This window comes from Geotrypetes seraphini, chromosome 5 (genome assembly GCF_902459505.1).
Source record: "Geotrypetes seraphini chromosome 5, aGeoSer1.1, whole genome shotgun sequence".
NCBI classification, from domain to species: Eukaryota; Metazoa; Chordata; class Amphibia; order Gymnophiona; family Dermophiidae; genus Geotrypetes; species Geotrypetes seraphini.
The window spans coordinates 172,671,931-172,688,023 of NC_047088.1; the positions used below are offsets into that span (position 1 = coordinate 172,671,931).

The window sequence follows — 16,093 nt, forward strand, 5'->3', positions numbered from 1 at the left end:
TGTAAATATGGAGAGATAAAAGTAAGCACGAAAAGACAGATGAAATAAAGGGGTTTTCCTATTGTGTTTCTATAGGGAAAAATACTTAGTGCATCTGGCTTAAAATTTAACACAATACTAGAATTATAAGTGCAAATGCAATCTTCATCTTATTATACATTTTTACATTTGTGACTAGAAGAACTGTGCCTGTCTCTGAAAATCAATCTACACTCTCTTTCTTTCCTTGATTCCAGTGGGTACCTTTAACTGGCAAGTGTTACTTGTCTATACTTTGTACCTTCAATACAGTGATGTTCCATGCAAAGCTTTCAATAGCTTTGTTCAGTTTCCTTCCTTTCAGGCCTTCTTTAGTCCCAAGTTTGTGAAGTTCTTCACGATGTTCCATTCCTATATTAAAAGCAAAATCGTACAGACGATTCACTCAGAATGTAATTATAGAAAATTTTACCAAGAAAGTAATAAATCTATTTTTTTTCGTGAAAACTGTTTTTTATTAAACAACGAACTACAACAAGTACAAACAGTAGGCAAAAAGGCAAATATTGATCACATAACTCCCCTCCCCAAGAGGACTGGACTCTTATGTCCTCTCAGGTTACACTGTGCCCCATCCCCCCAACCCCCCCAAAGCACACCCCCTCCCAGGACCCCACACCCCCACCCCTCCCCCACCCCCCAGATCAGACAGACGGAATGGCATACATCTGCAATCTATTCAAGATACGACTACGAATCCGGGGAGATAAACTGTCCAAATAGGGAGTCCAAATATGAACAAAGTCTCTGCTTCGGCGGCGAGAAGCAGAAACCAACGTGGCCTCCCATCCTAAAAGGTCATGTAATTTATTTCTCCAGTACCAGAAGGAGGGCGGGGTATCCGCCAGCCAGAAGTTCAATATACATTTCTTCCCCAAAATATAACATTTGCTCAAAAATAGTTTCTCTGCCGAGGTATACACTGAAAACAAAGAAAAATGAGCGAACAGCATATGGTATGCAGAGACAGGAACAGACACCCGTAGGAGACCCTGAAGATAGGAAGCCAAGGCCCCCCAAAAACTCTGGATACTCTCACATTCCCAAAGTCCATGAAAATAAGAGTTCACCTCCGCCTGACAGGTGAGACAGTATTGGGTAGCGACACACCCCATATGGTAGGCCCGGCTCTGGGAGGCATACCCTCTCATCAAGGTCCTAAAATGGCATTCTCGAAGCTCCGCACTATGCACCAGAGTAGGAATATGGCGAATAGCCCGCAGCAAAAACCCCACCCCCAGCTCCTGCCCCAAATCCCTCTGCCAAGCCTCCAGCACCATGGTAAAATCCCTCGGGGGCCCCAGTGCCCCAAGCTGTTTGTGATATACAGAGACCGAGATCCCAGAGGCTAGGTCCTCTCCCCCCTCCAAAAAGGCACGAAAACTAATCCCAAAATCCAAAGAAAGAGCGCTCCACGGAAGTGACTTCACATAATGCCGCAGTTGACAATGAGCAAAGAGAAGGCCCGATGGAGGCAGACCACAACGCAGCAACTCATCGCAAGAGAGGAGCGTCCCATCCTCCCGCATCATATGAAAAAGAAATTCAAACCCTCGAGCCCGCCAACGCCCAAAGATAGAAGGAAGCAGCCCCGGGAGAAAGGAGCGATTACCAGTTATGGGCAATAACACACTAACATGAGGATCCTGACGCCATAAAGACAACACCCGTCTCCACACTTCCCAAAGGGGGCGAAACAAAACACTACGGCGACAGAACCCCGGCAGAACTGTCAGCCGAGACTGCAATAGAAAGAGCAGATGAGAAGGATAATAATAGTCGCGCTCCAGGAAAATATCAGTATAAAGGTCAGTACCCAAGACCCAGTCCCGGACATGGCGTAAAAGACACGCCTGATTATAAAGAGCCATATCCGGCACACCAAAACCGCCCCGAGCCCAGGGACCCACCAGCAACTGCCATCGCAACTTCGGTCTCCGACACCCCCAAAAGAATTTAGACAACAAGGACGAGAGAGCCCGGATATCCTTACGCAAAAGATACAGCGGTAAAGTCTGTAAAACATAAAGCCACTTAGGGAATAAAACCATCCGAAAAAGTTGCACCCTCCCCATCAAAGAAAGCGGCAGATTACGCCAAGCGGCCAACACTGAACCGGTAATGGAGAGCAAACGAGCGACATTCAACCGGTAGAGCTCCCGAACATCCATGGACAACTGCACGCCCAAATAGCGAAATGAGGAATCCGCCCATTACAAGGGAAAAGTCCCTCAACAAGAACGCTGCAGGCCTGCATCGGAGGCCAATGCCTCCGATTTCTTTAAATTTAAGGTGAACCCAGAGAAATCACCATACTCCCGAACACTCTCCAAAAGAGTAGATAAGGAACGCTGCGGATCAGTCAAAAAGACCAAAAGATCATCAGCGAAGGCCGCAATCTTAAAATGAGCGGCCCCCAATTGAAGTCCCCGGACGTCAACATTAGATTGCAGCTCTCTGATCAAGGGATCCAAAGAAAGCACAAACAGCAAAGGCGACAGGGGACAGCCCTGACGGGTCCCCCTACTGATGGAAAAGGGGTCCGAATAGCCACCATTCACCGAAATCCGCGCCACCGGATCACTATACAACGCTAAAAGGGCGTTAAGAAAAAAAGGGCCAAAGCCATATGCCCGCAGCGTAGCAAAGAGGAATCCCCACTGCACCCGATCAAAAGCCTTTTCGGCATCAAAACTCACGAGTACAGCAGGGTCTCTGTCCATAGCAGACTTCTCCAGGGCCAGCAAGATACGGCGAAGATTTTTAGATACCGGCCGATCACGCACAAATCTCACCTGCTGGTCCGATACTAAAGAAGGCAGCACTCTAGCCAAACGATTCGCCAGCACCTTAGCCATCAATTTCATCTCATAATTCAGCAGGGAAATGGGTCTATAGGAGTCCGGCATAGTGGGGTCCTTCCCCGGCTTAGGAAAAACTATTATCTGAGCCGAATTCAAATAACACGGCAAAAACCCCTTAGCCACATTCAAATTAAAAATTTCTGACAACACCGGAGCAACCTCATCCACCAACACCTTATAAAATTCACCCCGGTAGCCATCGGGTCCCGGAGCCTTGCCCAACGGGCTGGCACGAATCACCCACGCCACTTCCTCCACCTCCACCGGGCGCTCCAACATTGCCAAGTCTACAGGAGAGAGACGGGGTAAATCCAAGCTATCCAAATAAACCCCCCCATCAAGCACATCCGGGCCAGGCGCGGCATACAAGTCAGCGAAAAAATCCCGCAGAATACGACTAATATCCTCAGTCTTATGGTAAAGCGTTCCTTGCGCATCGCGCAAAGCCGGGACCCCCGCGGACCCACGAGAGGAGCGAGCTAAACGCGCCAACATCCGGCTACTCTTATTAGCGAACCTGAAGAGCTGGAATTGATAGTGTTCCCGAGATCTCTGAGCCCCCCTATGCAGGAGCTCATTCAAGGCCTGCTGCGCCTCCAAAAGCTGCCTCTTAAGCGCCAACGTGGCAGCACTTGCGAAACGTTGCCGCAGAGTCCGAACCCTATGCTCCCAGGCCAGAATCTCTCTCTGACGCGCTCGAGCCTCAAAGGCAACAAATGACATGATTTCCCCACGCAACACCGCTTTCGCAGCCTCCCAATAGAGTATGGGGTCCTCTCGATGTTGCAAATTCGTACTTTGAAAATCCCTCCATCTAGCCAACAAAAATTCATGAAAGCGGGCATTACGATATAAATGACAGGGGAATCTCCATGAAACACCTCCTCCCCGAGGGGACCCCCACAGCCACCGCAGACCCACCCAAGCATGATCCGATATTTCAATCGGACCCAGTATGGCTTCCTGAACCCTCGGGAGAAGATTCCGGGAAAGAAGAATAAAATCAATACGGGAAAGCGTCCCATGCGCTCGAGACAAATGAGAATAGTCCCGCTCCACCGGATGAAAAACCCTCCAAACATCCAGTAAGTCCAAAGAGGAAGCCAGCATGTTAGCCCCAGTACAGGCCCGCAGCGATTCCCGTCCCACCGAAGAAGAACGATCCAGCCGAGGATCAGGGACCTCATTGAAGTCGCCCCCGAGAATTAAGGGAATATCACCAAACTGCAACAAAAGGTTACGCAACTTCTGAAAAAATTTGGCAGAAGGATTGTTAGGGGCATAAAGATTACAAAACAACAAAGGCTTATTGTTGAGAGAGACCGAGGCAAGAATGTACCTTCCCTCAGGATCCCGAAACACCTTATGTACCTGCAGGTGAAGGCCCTTACGAAAAAGGATCACTACCCCACCCTTCCCCCCCAGAGCCGGAGCCTCCAAATGCGTACCCACCCACCAAGAGCAGAGCTTAGCATGCTCCACAGAGGACAACCGGGTCTCCTGTAGAAAAGCAATGGAGGCCCTCTTACGATTCAGTGCTTGCAATATTTTATACCGCTTAATAGGCGAGTGTATCCCCCCCACATTCCAGGAAATCAAATTATGTTCCAGAAAAGACTAAAAAGAGCACCAAAAGCAGATACAGAATAACCCATCGCAGCATGCCAGAGGAGCGTCCCAGCCACCACCCCTCCAACCACACACTCAAAAATCCGCCTATCCCCCACCTGTCTGACCCAAAGGAAACCCCAATCCTCCAACCCCCACTCCCCCTTCCCCTAACCCCCCCAACTCCCCCCAACCCTCCCCCGCCCCCCAACCCTTGTCCAGCCAAATACTGCACCCCAATAGGTGCCACTTCCAGAAAGCAGGCGCGCCCGCAGCAGGCCTCCCTCAAACCCCTCAGCCCCCCCCAAGCTTCCCATAAGCTAACAAACACTCTCCATCCCCACAACCAACAAGCGAACCCAACACCCACACGTCTCTCCCCCATCCACTCCTCCACCCAGGCTATCGGCCACCCCGATACAACCCCCCTAGACAAACCCTACCACCCTCCTCCCTAGAGCCACACCGTCACCCACCCACACTCGTACCAACACAGCCCAAACACTCTCCCCCCTTCCCCGACACAGCAAGGCAAAACAAACACAAAATGCAGAGAACCCAACAAAGAAACACTATTCATAATGCTGAGTGTAAGCAGGTGAAGTCTCAACGGCCATGGGGAAAGACCCACAGGGGAGACAGCGCAACACCCACAAAGTCAAAGTCTACAGCTGTCAACTCTCAGCATCGCCAACCCCACCGAAGAAGACGGTCAAAAGATCACGGCGCCACCTCCGGAAACTTTTCCTCCACAAATCGCTGGGCCTCCTCCGGTGTATCAAACTGGTGCAACCGGCCGGAGTGCATCACCCTCAGCCTCGCTGGATACTGAAGAGAAAAAGGAATACTACGCCGGACAAGACTGGAACAGAGTGGAGAAAACTTGCGTCGAGCCTGAGAGACCTCCGCCGAATAATCCTGGAAACAGAGGACCTGCTTGTTGTTGTAGAGCAACTTCTTCCCCTGGCGCAGGGCTCTAAGGACCGCAATCTTATGGCGATAGTTGAGCATACGGCATATAACCACCCGTGGACGATCCAGGCCATCTCTCCGGGGCCCCAGACGGTGTGCCCGCTCGATATAAAGGGGGCCCAGCTGCTGCGGGGGGGCCAAAGACTCCATCAGCCACTTCTCCAGAAAGTCTCCCAGGTCCGAGTCCCCCAGAGATTCAGGCAAACCCACAAACCGCTGGTTGTTCCGGCGGGACCGGTTCTCCAGGTCCTCCACCTTTGCCCGGAGCGCCGCCATAGAGGTAGAGTGGCCCGCCTGATCTTGCGTGAGCCTCTGCACAGCGTCCTCAGTTGAGCTGACCCGTTGCTGTGTCTCCCTCACCTCCGAGGACAGAGCGGCAAAACGCTGATCCAGGGTGTCTAACTTGTCCAAAATACGTTGCAGCTTGTCCCCCAGCGTACCCTCCAGCGCAGCCTGCACTTCCGCTGTTACCTCCTCAACCCAGAGGGAGCTGGGGGTTTCGGGCGATGCAGGCGCCACGTGCGCTGCCATTTTATTTTCAGGCTGCTTCCTTCGCTCACGGTCCGTCTTGTTCTGACGAGCGGCCATCCCCCAGACAGCCGCGAGATCGCTACAAGGACACCCGACAGCGCTCCCCTACGTGCTGACACCGGGAGCCGAGGTATTCGATGCCGATCAACAAAAATTACTGCCGCGAGCGCGCCGGAGCCACGAGCCTGACCTGCTCACAGCCCCATGCTTCCGCCGGAAGTCCTAATAAATCTATTTTGAGACATACTTTTATATTTAAATTATAATTTATTGGTTTTAATTGGTTTTTAATGGTTCTGTTCAATTAACAGCACCAATTGGACCAATTCTAAATTTAAGTGCCTAGATCAGCTAGGCACTCTGATCTAGGCACCTAACAGCAGGCACTTTTTATACAATCAGGTTCTTTGAACACAAATTATGAATTAACTAAGGAAAAAAAAACCTGATTACACTAATGCATTTTCAAAGGTCATATTAAATGTTTAAAGAAATACAAAGTACAATATTTTGAAACTATGAAGGGTGTTCAATAATTTATCTACCTAATTATTAAAGCAAGCAGCAGCATGTTGAAACAAGTCTGCATGTTGTGACATGTTTCAAGGTTACTCATGTACTGTTGTGGCTCAGTGCAAGTCTGATTATTCAAAAACATATACGCTAGTGAAAATATCAATATACTGTAGTTATAATCGCACTTAGACAGAAGGATGGTATATATGGGCATATGTGCATACAATAAGGCTCAGATTCTCTAACCAGTGTTGCACCCAAGTTCAGTAAAAAAGCCATTTAAACAATGTTTTTTTAACTGAGTTTCAAGGTGCTACCCGTGTCTAAATAATTGGAACCAGAACTGTGCTTCCGTAGGTACTGTAGGTCAGTGTTTCTCAACCTTTTCAAGCCAAGTACCCCATAAGCCTCACAAAGCTCCACCCCAGACCTGCCCGCCTGCCTCATGCCCATTTCTCCTTCTATCACCCCTCTTCAACACCATGCCACATCTCTCCCTCCATCACTATGCCCAACATTCCTCCCCCTTGCATCCCCCTCAATATATCCCTCTGTTCCCTCTCCACCACCATATCCAACATTTTTTCCTCTCATCCTTCTATTCCCCATGCATCTCTACCGCACTCCTCTCTATGCCCAATTTTCCTCTTCCTTTCCCCATGTTCACCATCTCTTTCCCTCTCACTCACACATTCAGGCCTAACAATTGTTCCTTTCTATTCCCTCCCTCCCTCCTTCCTATGTCCCAAGTTAGTGCCCCCTTCCTCCCTCCCTTGTGTAAAATGGCTGCATTTACTATTTTTCCTTTCAATGCCCCCTCCCTTCCTTCTGTGCCCTGAGTTTGTGCTCCTATTAATGCCCCCTCCCTTCCTTCTCTCCTATTAATGCTCCCTCCCTTCCTTCTATGTCCCGAATTCATGCCTCCCCTCATTGCCTTCCAGCCTTTGTCTCACCCCCTCCTTCCCCCGAAGCTGACCCGCACCAAAGGCTGCCTGTCCCCAAGCCGACCTGACACCGATTCCTCCTCCCCCCCATTCCACCACCACCCGCCAACTCCATTGAATTATCCCTCACTGCCACAGCAACTCTGGGCAAGGAAGGGCCAGGTGTGTGCAGCGATTGCAGTGCACGCCACTGGCTCACAAGCCTCACCCCCCCCCCCCCCCCTCCCGACATCAATTCTGACGTCGGAGAGAAGGTCCGGGCCACTCAAGTAGCAATTGGCTAGACCGGAACCTTCTATCCGACATCAGAATTGACTGCACACATTTGGCTCTTCCTTGCCCGGAGTTACAGCGGCGGAAGATAATTGCCTAAACGAAGATAACGACTGGCTGGCAGTAGCTGATTAATATTTACTGTGGAGATCGCTGTTAGGTATTCCCTTTAACTTATGTGATAACAGATGGAGTTTGCAGTATTAGCGAATCAGCGACCTTCTGCATGCGAGGATCTTGGTATGTGTGTTGACGTCATCTTCAGTTTAAAAATTCCCTTTTAAATTCGAAAGGATGCCGTGGCCGTTTTCAGATGGATTTTGCAACTAATGGATGGAGCAGCGCTAGATGGTAGGCTCTGCTCATTAGATTGTAAGAGATGACTTTTGGAAACGTTGGAAAGACAGTGAAACAAATGTTCGTCGGATGAGGTGCTGTTGCAAAAACTAAGATAAGTAACAATATAAGTTATTATTAGAGAACTAAAAATGATTTAAAAACTTAAAAAACTACAAAGAAAAGTAAGAAAATAGTGTGTTAAAGTGCAAAATATCCACTGCAGCACACGGATCGATAACGATTCTAGCCAGTTGAAGTTATACTACTTTGCTGGCATTCTGAAGATTCAGCTGAAGTTGAATTAATAGTTGCAAGTTTAAATAGATGGTGGAATTGATTGAGTGAATTGTTTATAATTTGTAAGTTTCAAGCAATAAAAGATAGCAACTTGTTAAACAAAAATGGCGCATTTCACAATATGGACTTTTACTTACAGATTAAAGTTAGTCTGGGAGGAAAAATGAAAAAATTTTTTTTAATGATCTCAAATGTTTTTTGAGTACAAATTTTTAAAATTGCCCTAGTATGGACAAATGGGCACATATAAAATTGAGAATAGTATTTCAGAAACATTTTCAAATTTAAATGTGCAATTTGGATTTTAAAAAATTATGGGCATAAATAGAATTGCATACACGTTCAGAAATTAATACCCCATTTTGTAGTGAATAAAATTATGTGCAAACATCTCTGGCTGGACAATTGGATAGTTTAATTCAAATTACCTATAAAACCTCAATATTATATAACTCCATCCAGTGACATACCTAGGGTATGTGACACCTGAGGGTTGATCATTTTTAACACCCCCCCCCCCCATATAAAAAAAATATTTTTAGTAATTTTATTAATTTATTTATTTTTATAGCCCGTCCTCCCCAGAGAGCTCAGAATGGGTTACAGTTTAACATCACAATGTTACAATATAACATTACATTGGGTTACAACCTCTCCAACCCCATGCCGGTGCTGTAGTGTAAACAAAATAAACAAAAAAGACTTTTCCTCTCTCTGTTAGGTCCCAGTTCACACTTGCTGTCTAATACCAGCTCTGGCAGGATACACATTTCAAATCTGACATATTGTAATCACAAAATAGAAAATAAAAATTATTTTTTCTACCCTTTGTTGTCTGGTCATTTTATTATTCAAATCATGTTGGTCCCAGGTTCTGGTTTTTGTTTGTTAACTTGCTCGCCAGGGTTGCCTGCCCATTTGACCTTTTCTTCTTTCTCCATACTCACCATCCATCTTCCATCTCTGTATCTTCCCTTCCACTGCTTTATCCAACATTTCTGTTTATTTCCCACTGTCTACCATCCCTCTCTCTCTGCCTTGTGCCTTGGGTCAAATCTTTCTGTTCCCCTCCAAGCAGCATATCTCCCTTCCTCCCCTCCATTATCATGTGCAACATTTCTTTCTCTCTATCTATGCACCATCTCTCCCTGCCCTCCACCCTATGTCCAACATTTCTCCCTCTCTCTTCTCTATGCATGTCTCCCTCCCCTCCACTATATGCAGGATTTCTCCCTCTTACCCCTTTTTACCTCTTTGTTGCATCTTTCCCTTTCTCTTCTGCAGCCCATTTCCAACAATTCTTCCTCTCTCCTATCCTCCTGGGTAGCAGCTTTCCATCCCAGGGCTGGTTTTAGACATGCTGGGGCTCAGGGCAGAAAATCAGGAGGGGGCCCCTCTTCTACATAGAAACATAGAGTATGATGGCAGAAAAGGGCCGACTGGCCAACAAGTCTGCCCACTCAAGAACCCTCCCTCCTCTCTTCCTTCTTCTGGAATCCATCTTTTAAGCATTCCTCTGGAGCGACCCCACCTGTCTGTCCCATCGTCCCTTGAAGTCGAGCGTGGTACTGGCCTCGACTAACTGACGTGGAAGACCATTCCATAGATCAATTACCCTTTCGGTGAAGAAATACTTACTGGTATCCCCTTGAAATCTTCCCCCCACCCCCCCTGAGTTTTAGCGGATGCCCTCTTGTCGCCGTAAGACAAAATACTTCTTCCTCCACATCAATATGGCCCGTGATGTATTTGAATGTTTCTATCATGTCCCCCCTTTCCCTGCGCTCTTCGAGAGAATATAAGTGCAGCCTGCTCAAACGTTCTTCATATGGGAGATTTTTTAGTCCTGAGACCATCCTAGTGGCCATTCGCTGAATCGACTCCATTCTCATCACATCCTTTTGATAATGTGGCCTCCAAAACTGAACACAGTACTCCAGGTGAAGTCTCACCATTGATCTGTACAACGGCAGTAGCACTTCAGGCTTACGACTGATAAAGCTCCTTCTGATGCAGCCCAGCATTTGTCTAACTTTTGCTGTTGCCTTCTCCACCTAATTCGCAGCTTTCATATCTTCCCGGATGATTACTCCCAAGTCCCGTTCTACTACAGTTCTGGTTAGGTTTTCACCATTCAGGGTGTATGTTTTGCATGGATTTCTGCTACCAAGGTGCATAACCTTACATTTTTTGGCATTAAAATTCAGTTGCCAAGTACTGGACCATTGTTCTAGTAAAAGTAGGTCCTGCTCCATAGCGCCGGGCATGATTGGGCTATCAGGTTCTGCTGCACTGCCTACAATGTTGCATAGTTTAGCGTCATCGGCGAATAATGTAAATTTTACCTTGAAGTCCCTGAGGCAGATCCCTTACAAAGATATTGAATAGTATTGGGCCCAAGACCGAGCCCTGTGGCACTCCACTGGACACTTCTGACGTTTTTGAGGGAATACCGTTTACCATTACTCTTTGGAGTCTACCGCTAAGCCAGTCTTCTACCCATGCAGTCAGTGTTTCTCCTAGGCCCATCGCGTTCATCTTGTTCAATAACCTACGGTGTGGGACACTATCAAAAGCCTTACTGAAGTCTAAATACACGATGTCCAAGGACTATCCCTTATCCAGTTTCTTTGTTACCCAGTCAAAGAAGTTTATCAGATTGGATTGACAAGACCTTCCCTTCGTAAAGCCATGCTGGTGGGAATCCCTTAGTCCTTCGTCATCCAGAATCGTGTCCAATCTGTTTTTGATCAACATTTCCATATGTTTACATACAATTGATGTGAGACTCACTGGCCTGTAATTTTTGGCCTCTGACCTGCATCCCTTTTTGTGGAGCGGGATAACGTTGGCAGTTTTCCAGTCCAAGGGAACTTTTCCCTTTGTTAGGGAAAGATTAAAAAGCTCAGCCAACGGTTCTGCCAGAACATCTCTCAATTCCCGAAGTACTCTAGGGTGTAGATTATCCGGGCCCATGGCTTTGTTCACCTTTAGCTTTGATAGTTCGTGGTAGACATTGCCCGTGGTAATTGCTAGGTCCCGGAATGGGTCCTCCGAGCACCCTTTTGTCTGTGGCTGAGGTCCGGATCCTGGCGCTTCGCAGGTGAAGACTGAGCAGAAGTAGTTATTGAGTAGTTCTGCTTTGTCCGCGTCCAAGTCAATAAAGTTGCCTTCAGGTTTCTTTAGGCACACAATACCGCTTGAGTTCTTCTTCCTGTCGCTAACGTACTTAAAAAAGGATTTATCCCCCTTTTTAACTTGTCTTGCTAAATTTTCTTCCATCCTGAGTTTGGCCTCCCTGACTGCCGTTTTAACATTTCTAGATTTCGCCAGATAGGTTTCTTTAGTTTCCAGCCGTTGCGATTGTTTGTAGGTTAAGAATGCTTTTTTCTTTTGCTTTACTAGTTCTGAGATCTCTGCTGAGAACCACTTCGGTCTGGTTTTTTCTGTGCCGTTTACTCACAGTTTTTATAAGAACATAAGAATTGCCTCTGTCGGGTCAGACCGGAGGCCCATCGTGCCCGGCAGTCCGCTCACGCGGCGGCCCCTCAGGTCCAGGACCTGATAGTGCTCCTACCCTAAAACTCACATACGCTTTTCGCTTATGTCCTGTAGAGTAACCTTCTATCTATACCCTGCAATCCCCTTCGCTTCCAGGAAGTCATCCAGTCCCTTTTTGAAACCCAGTATTGTACTCTGTCCTATTACCTCCTTTGGAAGCGTGTTCCAGGTGTCCACCACCCTCTGAGTGAAGAAAAACTTCCTTGCATTCGTTTTGAATTTGTCCCCTCTCAGTTTTTCTGAATGACCTCTTGTTTTTGTTGTCCCCGCTAGTCTGAAGAATCTGTCCCTCTCCACCCTCTCTATGCCTTTCATGATTTTATACGTCTGTATCATGTCTCCTCTCAGTCTCCGCTTTTCCAGGGTAAAGAGCCCCAGTTTGTCTAACCTTTCGGCATATGAAAGGTTCTCCATTCCTTTTATCATCCTAGTTGCTCTCCTCTGGACCCTCTCAAGCATCGCCATGTCTTTCTTAAGGTACGGTGACCAGTATTGGACACAGTATTCCAGATGTGGTCGCACCATTGCTCGATACAATGGCAGGATAACCTCCTTCGTTCTGGTAGTGATACCTTTTCTGATAATGCCCAGCATTCTGTTTGCTTTCTTTGAGGCCGCTGCACATTGCGCCGCTGGCTTCATTGTTGTATCCACCAATACCCTTAGGTCTTTTTCTAGGGTGCCTTTCCCCATCACCCTTCCTCCCATCGTATAGCTGTACATGGGGTTCCCTTTCCCCATGTGCAAGACCTTACATTTCTCCACATTGAAGCTCATCTGCCATCTTTTTGCCCACTCACACAGTTTGTTCAGGTCGCTCTGCAGTTCTTTGCATTCCTCAACAGTTTTGACCCTGTTGGAGAGTTTTGTATCGTCCGCGAACTTGATAACTTCGCACTTCGTGCCTGTTTCCAGATCATTAATGAATATATTGAACAGCAGCGGTCCCAGCACTGACCCCTGCGGGACACCACTCGTAACCCCTTTCCAGTCAGAGTAGTGTCCTTTTACTACTACACTCTGCTTCCTATCCGCCAGCCAATTTTGGATCCATCTGTGGACGTCCCCTTCCACCCCGTGGTTCCACAGTTTCTTCAGCAGGCGCTCATGGGGTACCTTGTCAAAGGCTTTTTGGAAATCCAGATAAACTATGTCAATGGGGTTACCTTGGTCCAAATGTTTGCTTATCCCCTCAAAGAAATGTAGTAGATTCGTTTGGCACGATCGTCCTTTATAGAAACCGTGCTGGCTTGATCTCATCAGTTTATTTTTTTCTATATGCTCATTGATACCTTCCCTGATCAGTGATTCGACCATCTTCCCCGGAACTGAGGTCAAGCTCACCGGTCTATAGTTCCCCGGGTCGCCTCTCGATCCTTTTTTGAAGATTGGTGTAACATTTGCTATCCTCCAATCTTCCGGGATTATCCCTGTTCTCAAGGATAGGTTGCAAATATGCCTGAGTAACTCCGCTATTTCGTCTCTGAGCTCTTTCAGTATTCTCGGGTGGATCCCATCTGGGCCAGGAGATTTGTCAATTTTTAATCTATCTATCTGTCTTAGAACGCCTTCGAGACTTACCTCCATGCATGATAATATACCCTCCTGATCCCCCTTGAAGATTTTTTCCGGTTCCGGCACGCTGGATGTGTCTTCTTTTGTAAAGACCGACGCGAAGAACTTGTTTAGTCTATCAGCCACCTCTTTTTCCTCCTTCACCACTCCTTTCTTGTCTCCCTCATCCAGAGGTCCCACCTCCTCCCTCGCTGGCTGTTTCCCTTTTACATATCTGAAAAATGGTTTAAAATTTCTTGCTTCCTTGGCTAGTCTCTCCTCGTATTCTTTCTTGGCTTTTCTGACCACTCGGTGACATTCTTTCTGATGCTTCCTGTGCTCTTTCCAATTTCCTTCCGTTTTGTCCTTCTTCCACTTCCGAAATGATGTTTTCTTGTCTCCTATCACTGTCTTTACTTCATTGTTTATCCATGCTGGGTCTTTAGTCTGATTCTTTTTGCCTCCTTTCCTAAATCTGGGTACATATAGGTTTTGTGCCTCGCTTACCGTGTCCTTGTATATGTTGGTTGCTACCTGCCCATTTCCCATTTTCCCCACCCACCTTTAAATTACTTCTTCACACACAAAACAGGTAGACCTTCACCAAGTATAGAATAATAGATCACAAATTAGAAATAGAAATATGAATACCAAAACTGAATTGGAAACCACAAAAAGTTAAACTTAGCAAGTACTGCATTTTCAACACAATCAGTGACATAACCATAAGAGGAGGTTGGGCCTCCCACTTTGAGCTTAGGCGTGTAGGGGTGTTTCCTTATTTGCACCTGAAGGTTAGGCCTCTCTGACATCATCAAGCCTGAACCATTGTCTACAAGAAATCTTTCCAGCATGAACTTTGCAAGAAGAGAGAAAGAAGAGCAAATCTTTGCTGTTTCTGCCTGATGCATTCTGGGTATGTACCAGAATGGTATTCTAGTCAAGGACATCCATCTATGCCTTCATGCTTAGACTGTGTGATTCCTGGGGGAGTTATACTCCTATGCTGTGCTTATCTTTGAGTTATACTCCTATGCTGTGCTTATCTTTCGAACGGCGCCTGTGTCTCCCAGCCTGTATGAGACTTTACACAGAAAGGCTATTCATCTAAGATGTTTCTGGATTGGTCCAAGGGAGTCATCTGACGAGGTCCAAGTGAAAAGTTGCTAATTATAATTAGTCTGTGTCGGGATGCGGATGAACTCAAATCTTACCACAGGTGTTCTCCACGCATCTATTTCTTAATAATTAAGACCTGAACAGTTACCTCGTGTGACTCTCTGCCTGAGAGAGAGTGAATCGGACCTTAAACAGATCTGAATTCCATCACTTCAAGGAAACTTGGCTGCCAATAAATTATAGCTGTACCAGTGGCTGACTTGTTCCTGTAACGAAAGGATTTTCTACGTCTGCTATGCTCAGAAGGATAATTCCGTCTCCCGAGGGCAAGGCCTAACTAGATGGTGAGATAAGGAATTTATTATCTTTAAGCTGGGGACAGATAAGTGCATCCGATTGTGATATAGGATAAGGTTTGGAAAGCCACCTTTGGTGATAACTGTAATCAATTGCTGCTAATCAGGGATTATTATTATTATAAGGAATTGTTTAGTGTGTGTAAGAATTAGTTTTACTTAGTTATCTAACAAGTGTATTGTGATAATTATGTACTGAGTTTCATTTATGTAATCAGATATTTTGTGAACAATATTTAGATATTGCAGCTGGCTTGTGAATTATATTTTTCTATTTTCATAATAAAAGTATTTCTCATTAGCCTGGGTCTTGTGTCATGTAAATAGGCAAGAAAGCTGAACCTGGCAGAGAGTTTATGGTTTTCCCTAGACAAAACTAACAGACACGTAACTTGTTTATGTAACTGATTAGTCTACCATAAATCTTGCTACAGGGCGCCTTCAAAATGAACATCTCCTTTGCTGTAGCTGGTAAGGATTCCCAAGCATCACCAACTGACAGCCACCTCTTCCCCCTCCAACTTTTCAAGTTCTGTTGCTGGCAGCAATATTGCAGAGCTCTTGCTGCTGCTGCCTTCCCTCCTCCCTGTCCCCACTTGGCTTTCATGCATGCATGAAAGCAGTTGCAGCTTGATGATATTGCCATTAGCTGCAAAGCTTGGCACTTTCTGGTTGCTGGACTGGAGGAAGACGTCTTTAGTTGGCAGGGCTTGGGAATCCCCACTAGCTCAAGGCGATGAGAAACTTTGATGCCCATCCACTAATTTTGAGCTCCAGAAGTCCCTCCCTGAATATAATACAAAAAGAATTGTGATGCACATATCCCAAAGCTAACATTTCAGTTAATAAATTCAAAATGAAACACTTTTTTCTACCTTGTCTGGACATTTCGGTTTTCCATCATCTTGGTCCCAGTTTCTCTTTCTGATATTTGTCTATCTTCTACTAATTCTCTTTCCAGTGTCTGCTGTCCATTTTTTCTCTTCTTCTCTCTTGTCCTATTCCCTCCTTATGCCTGTCTCCAATGTATTGATTTTTCCCTTTCAGGTTTCCTAACTTTTTGTTTTCTTTTTTGCCTATGTCCACTCAAATCTTGCCCTCTCTCTCACCCTTCTTCTTT

At 46.4% G+C, this 16,093-nt stretch overlaps 1 protein-coding gene across 3 annotated transcripts in view; it reads right to left on the reverse strand.

Annotated features, from left to right (window-relative positions):
• Positions 1–16,093, reverse strand: part of PLCL1 (phospholipase C like 1 (inactive)) — a 654,229-nt gene that overhangs the window by 53,747 nt on the left and 584,389 nt on the right. For all 3 annotated transcript variants that reach the window (XM_033945219.1, XM_033945218.1, XM_033945220.1), the window contains one exon: positions 281–390. In XM_033945219.1, coding sequence (XP_033801110.1) covers positions 281–390 — 110 coding nt within the window. The remainder of the gene's footprint in view (positions 1–280; positions 391–16,093) is intronic.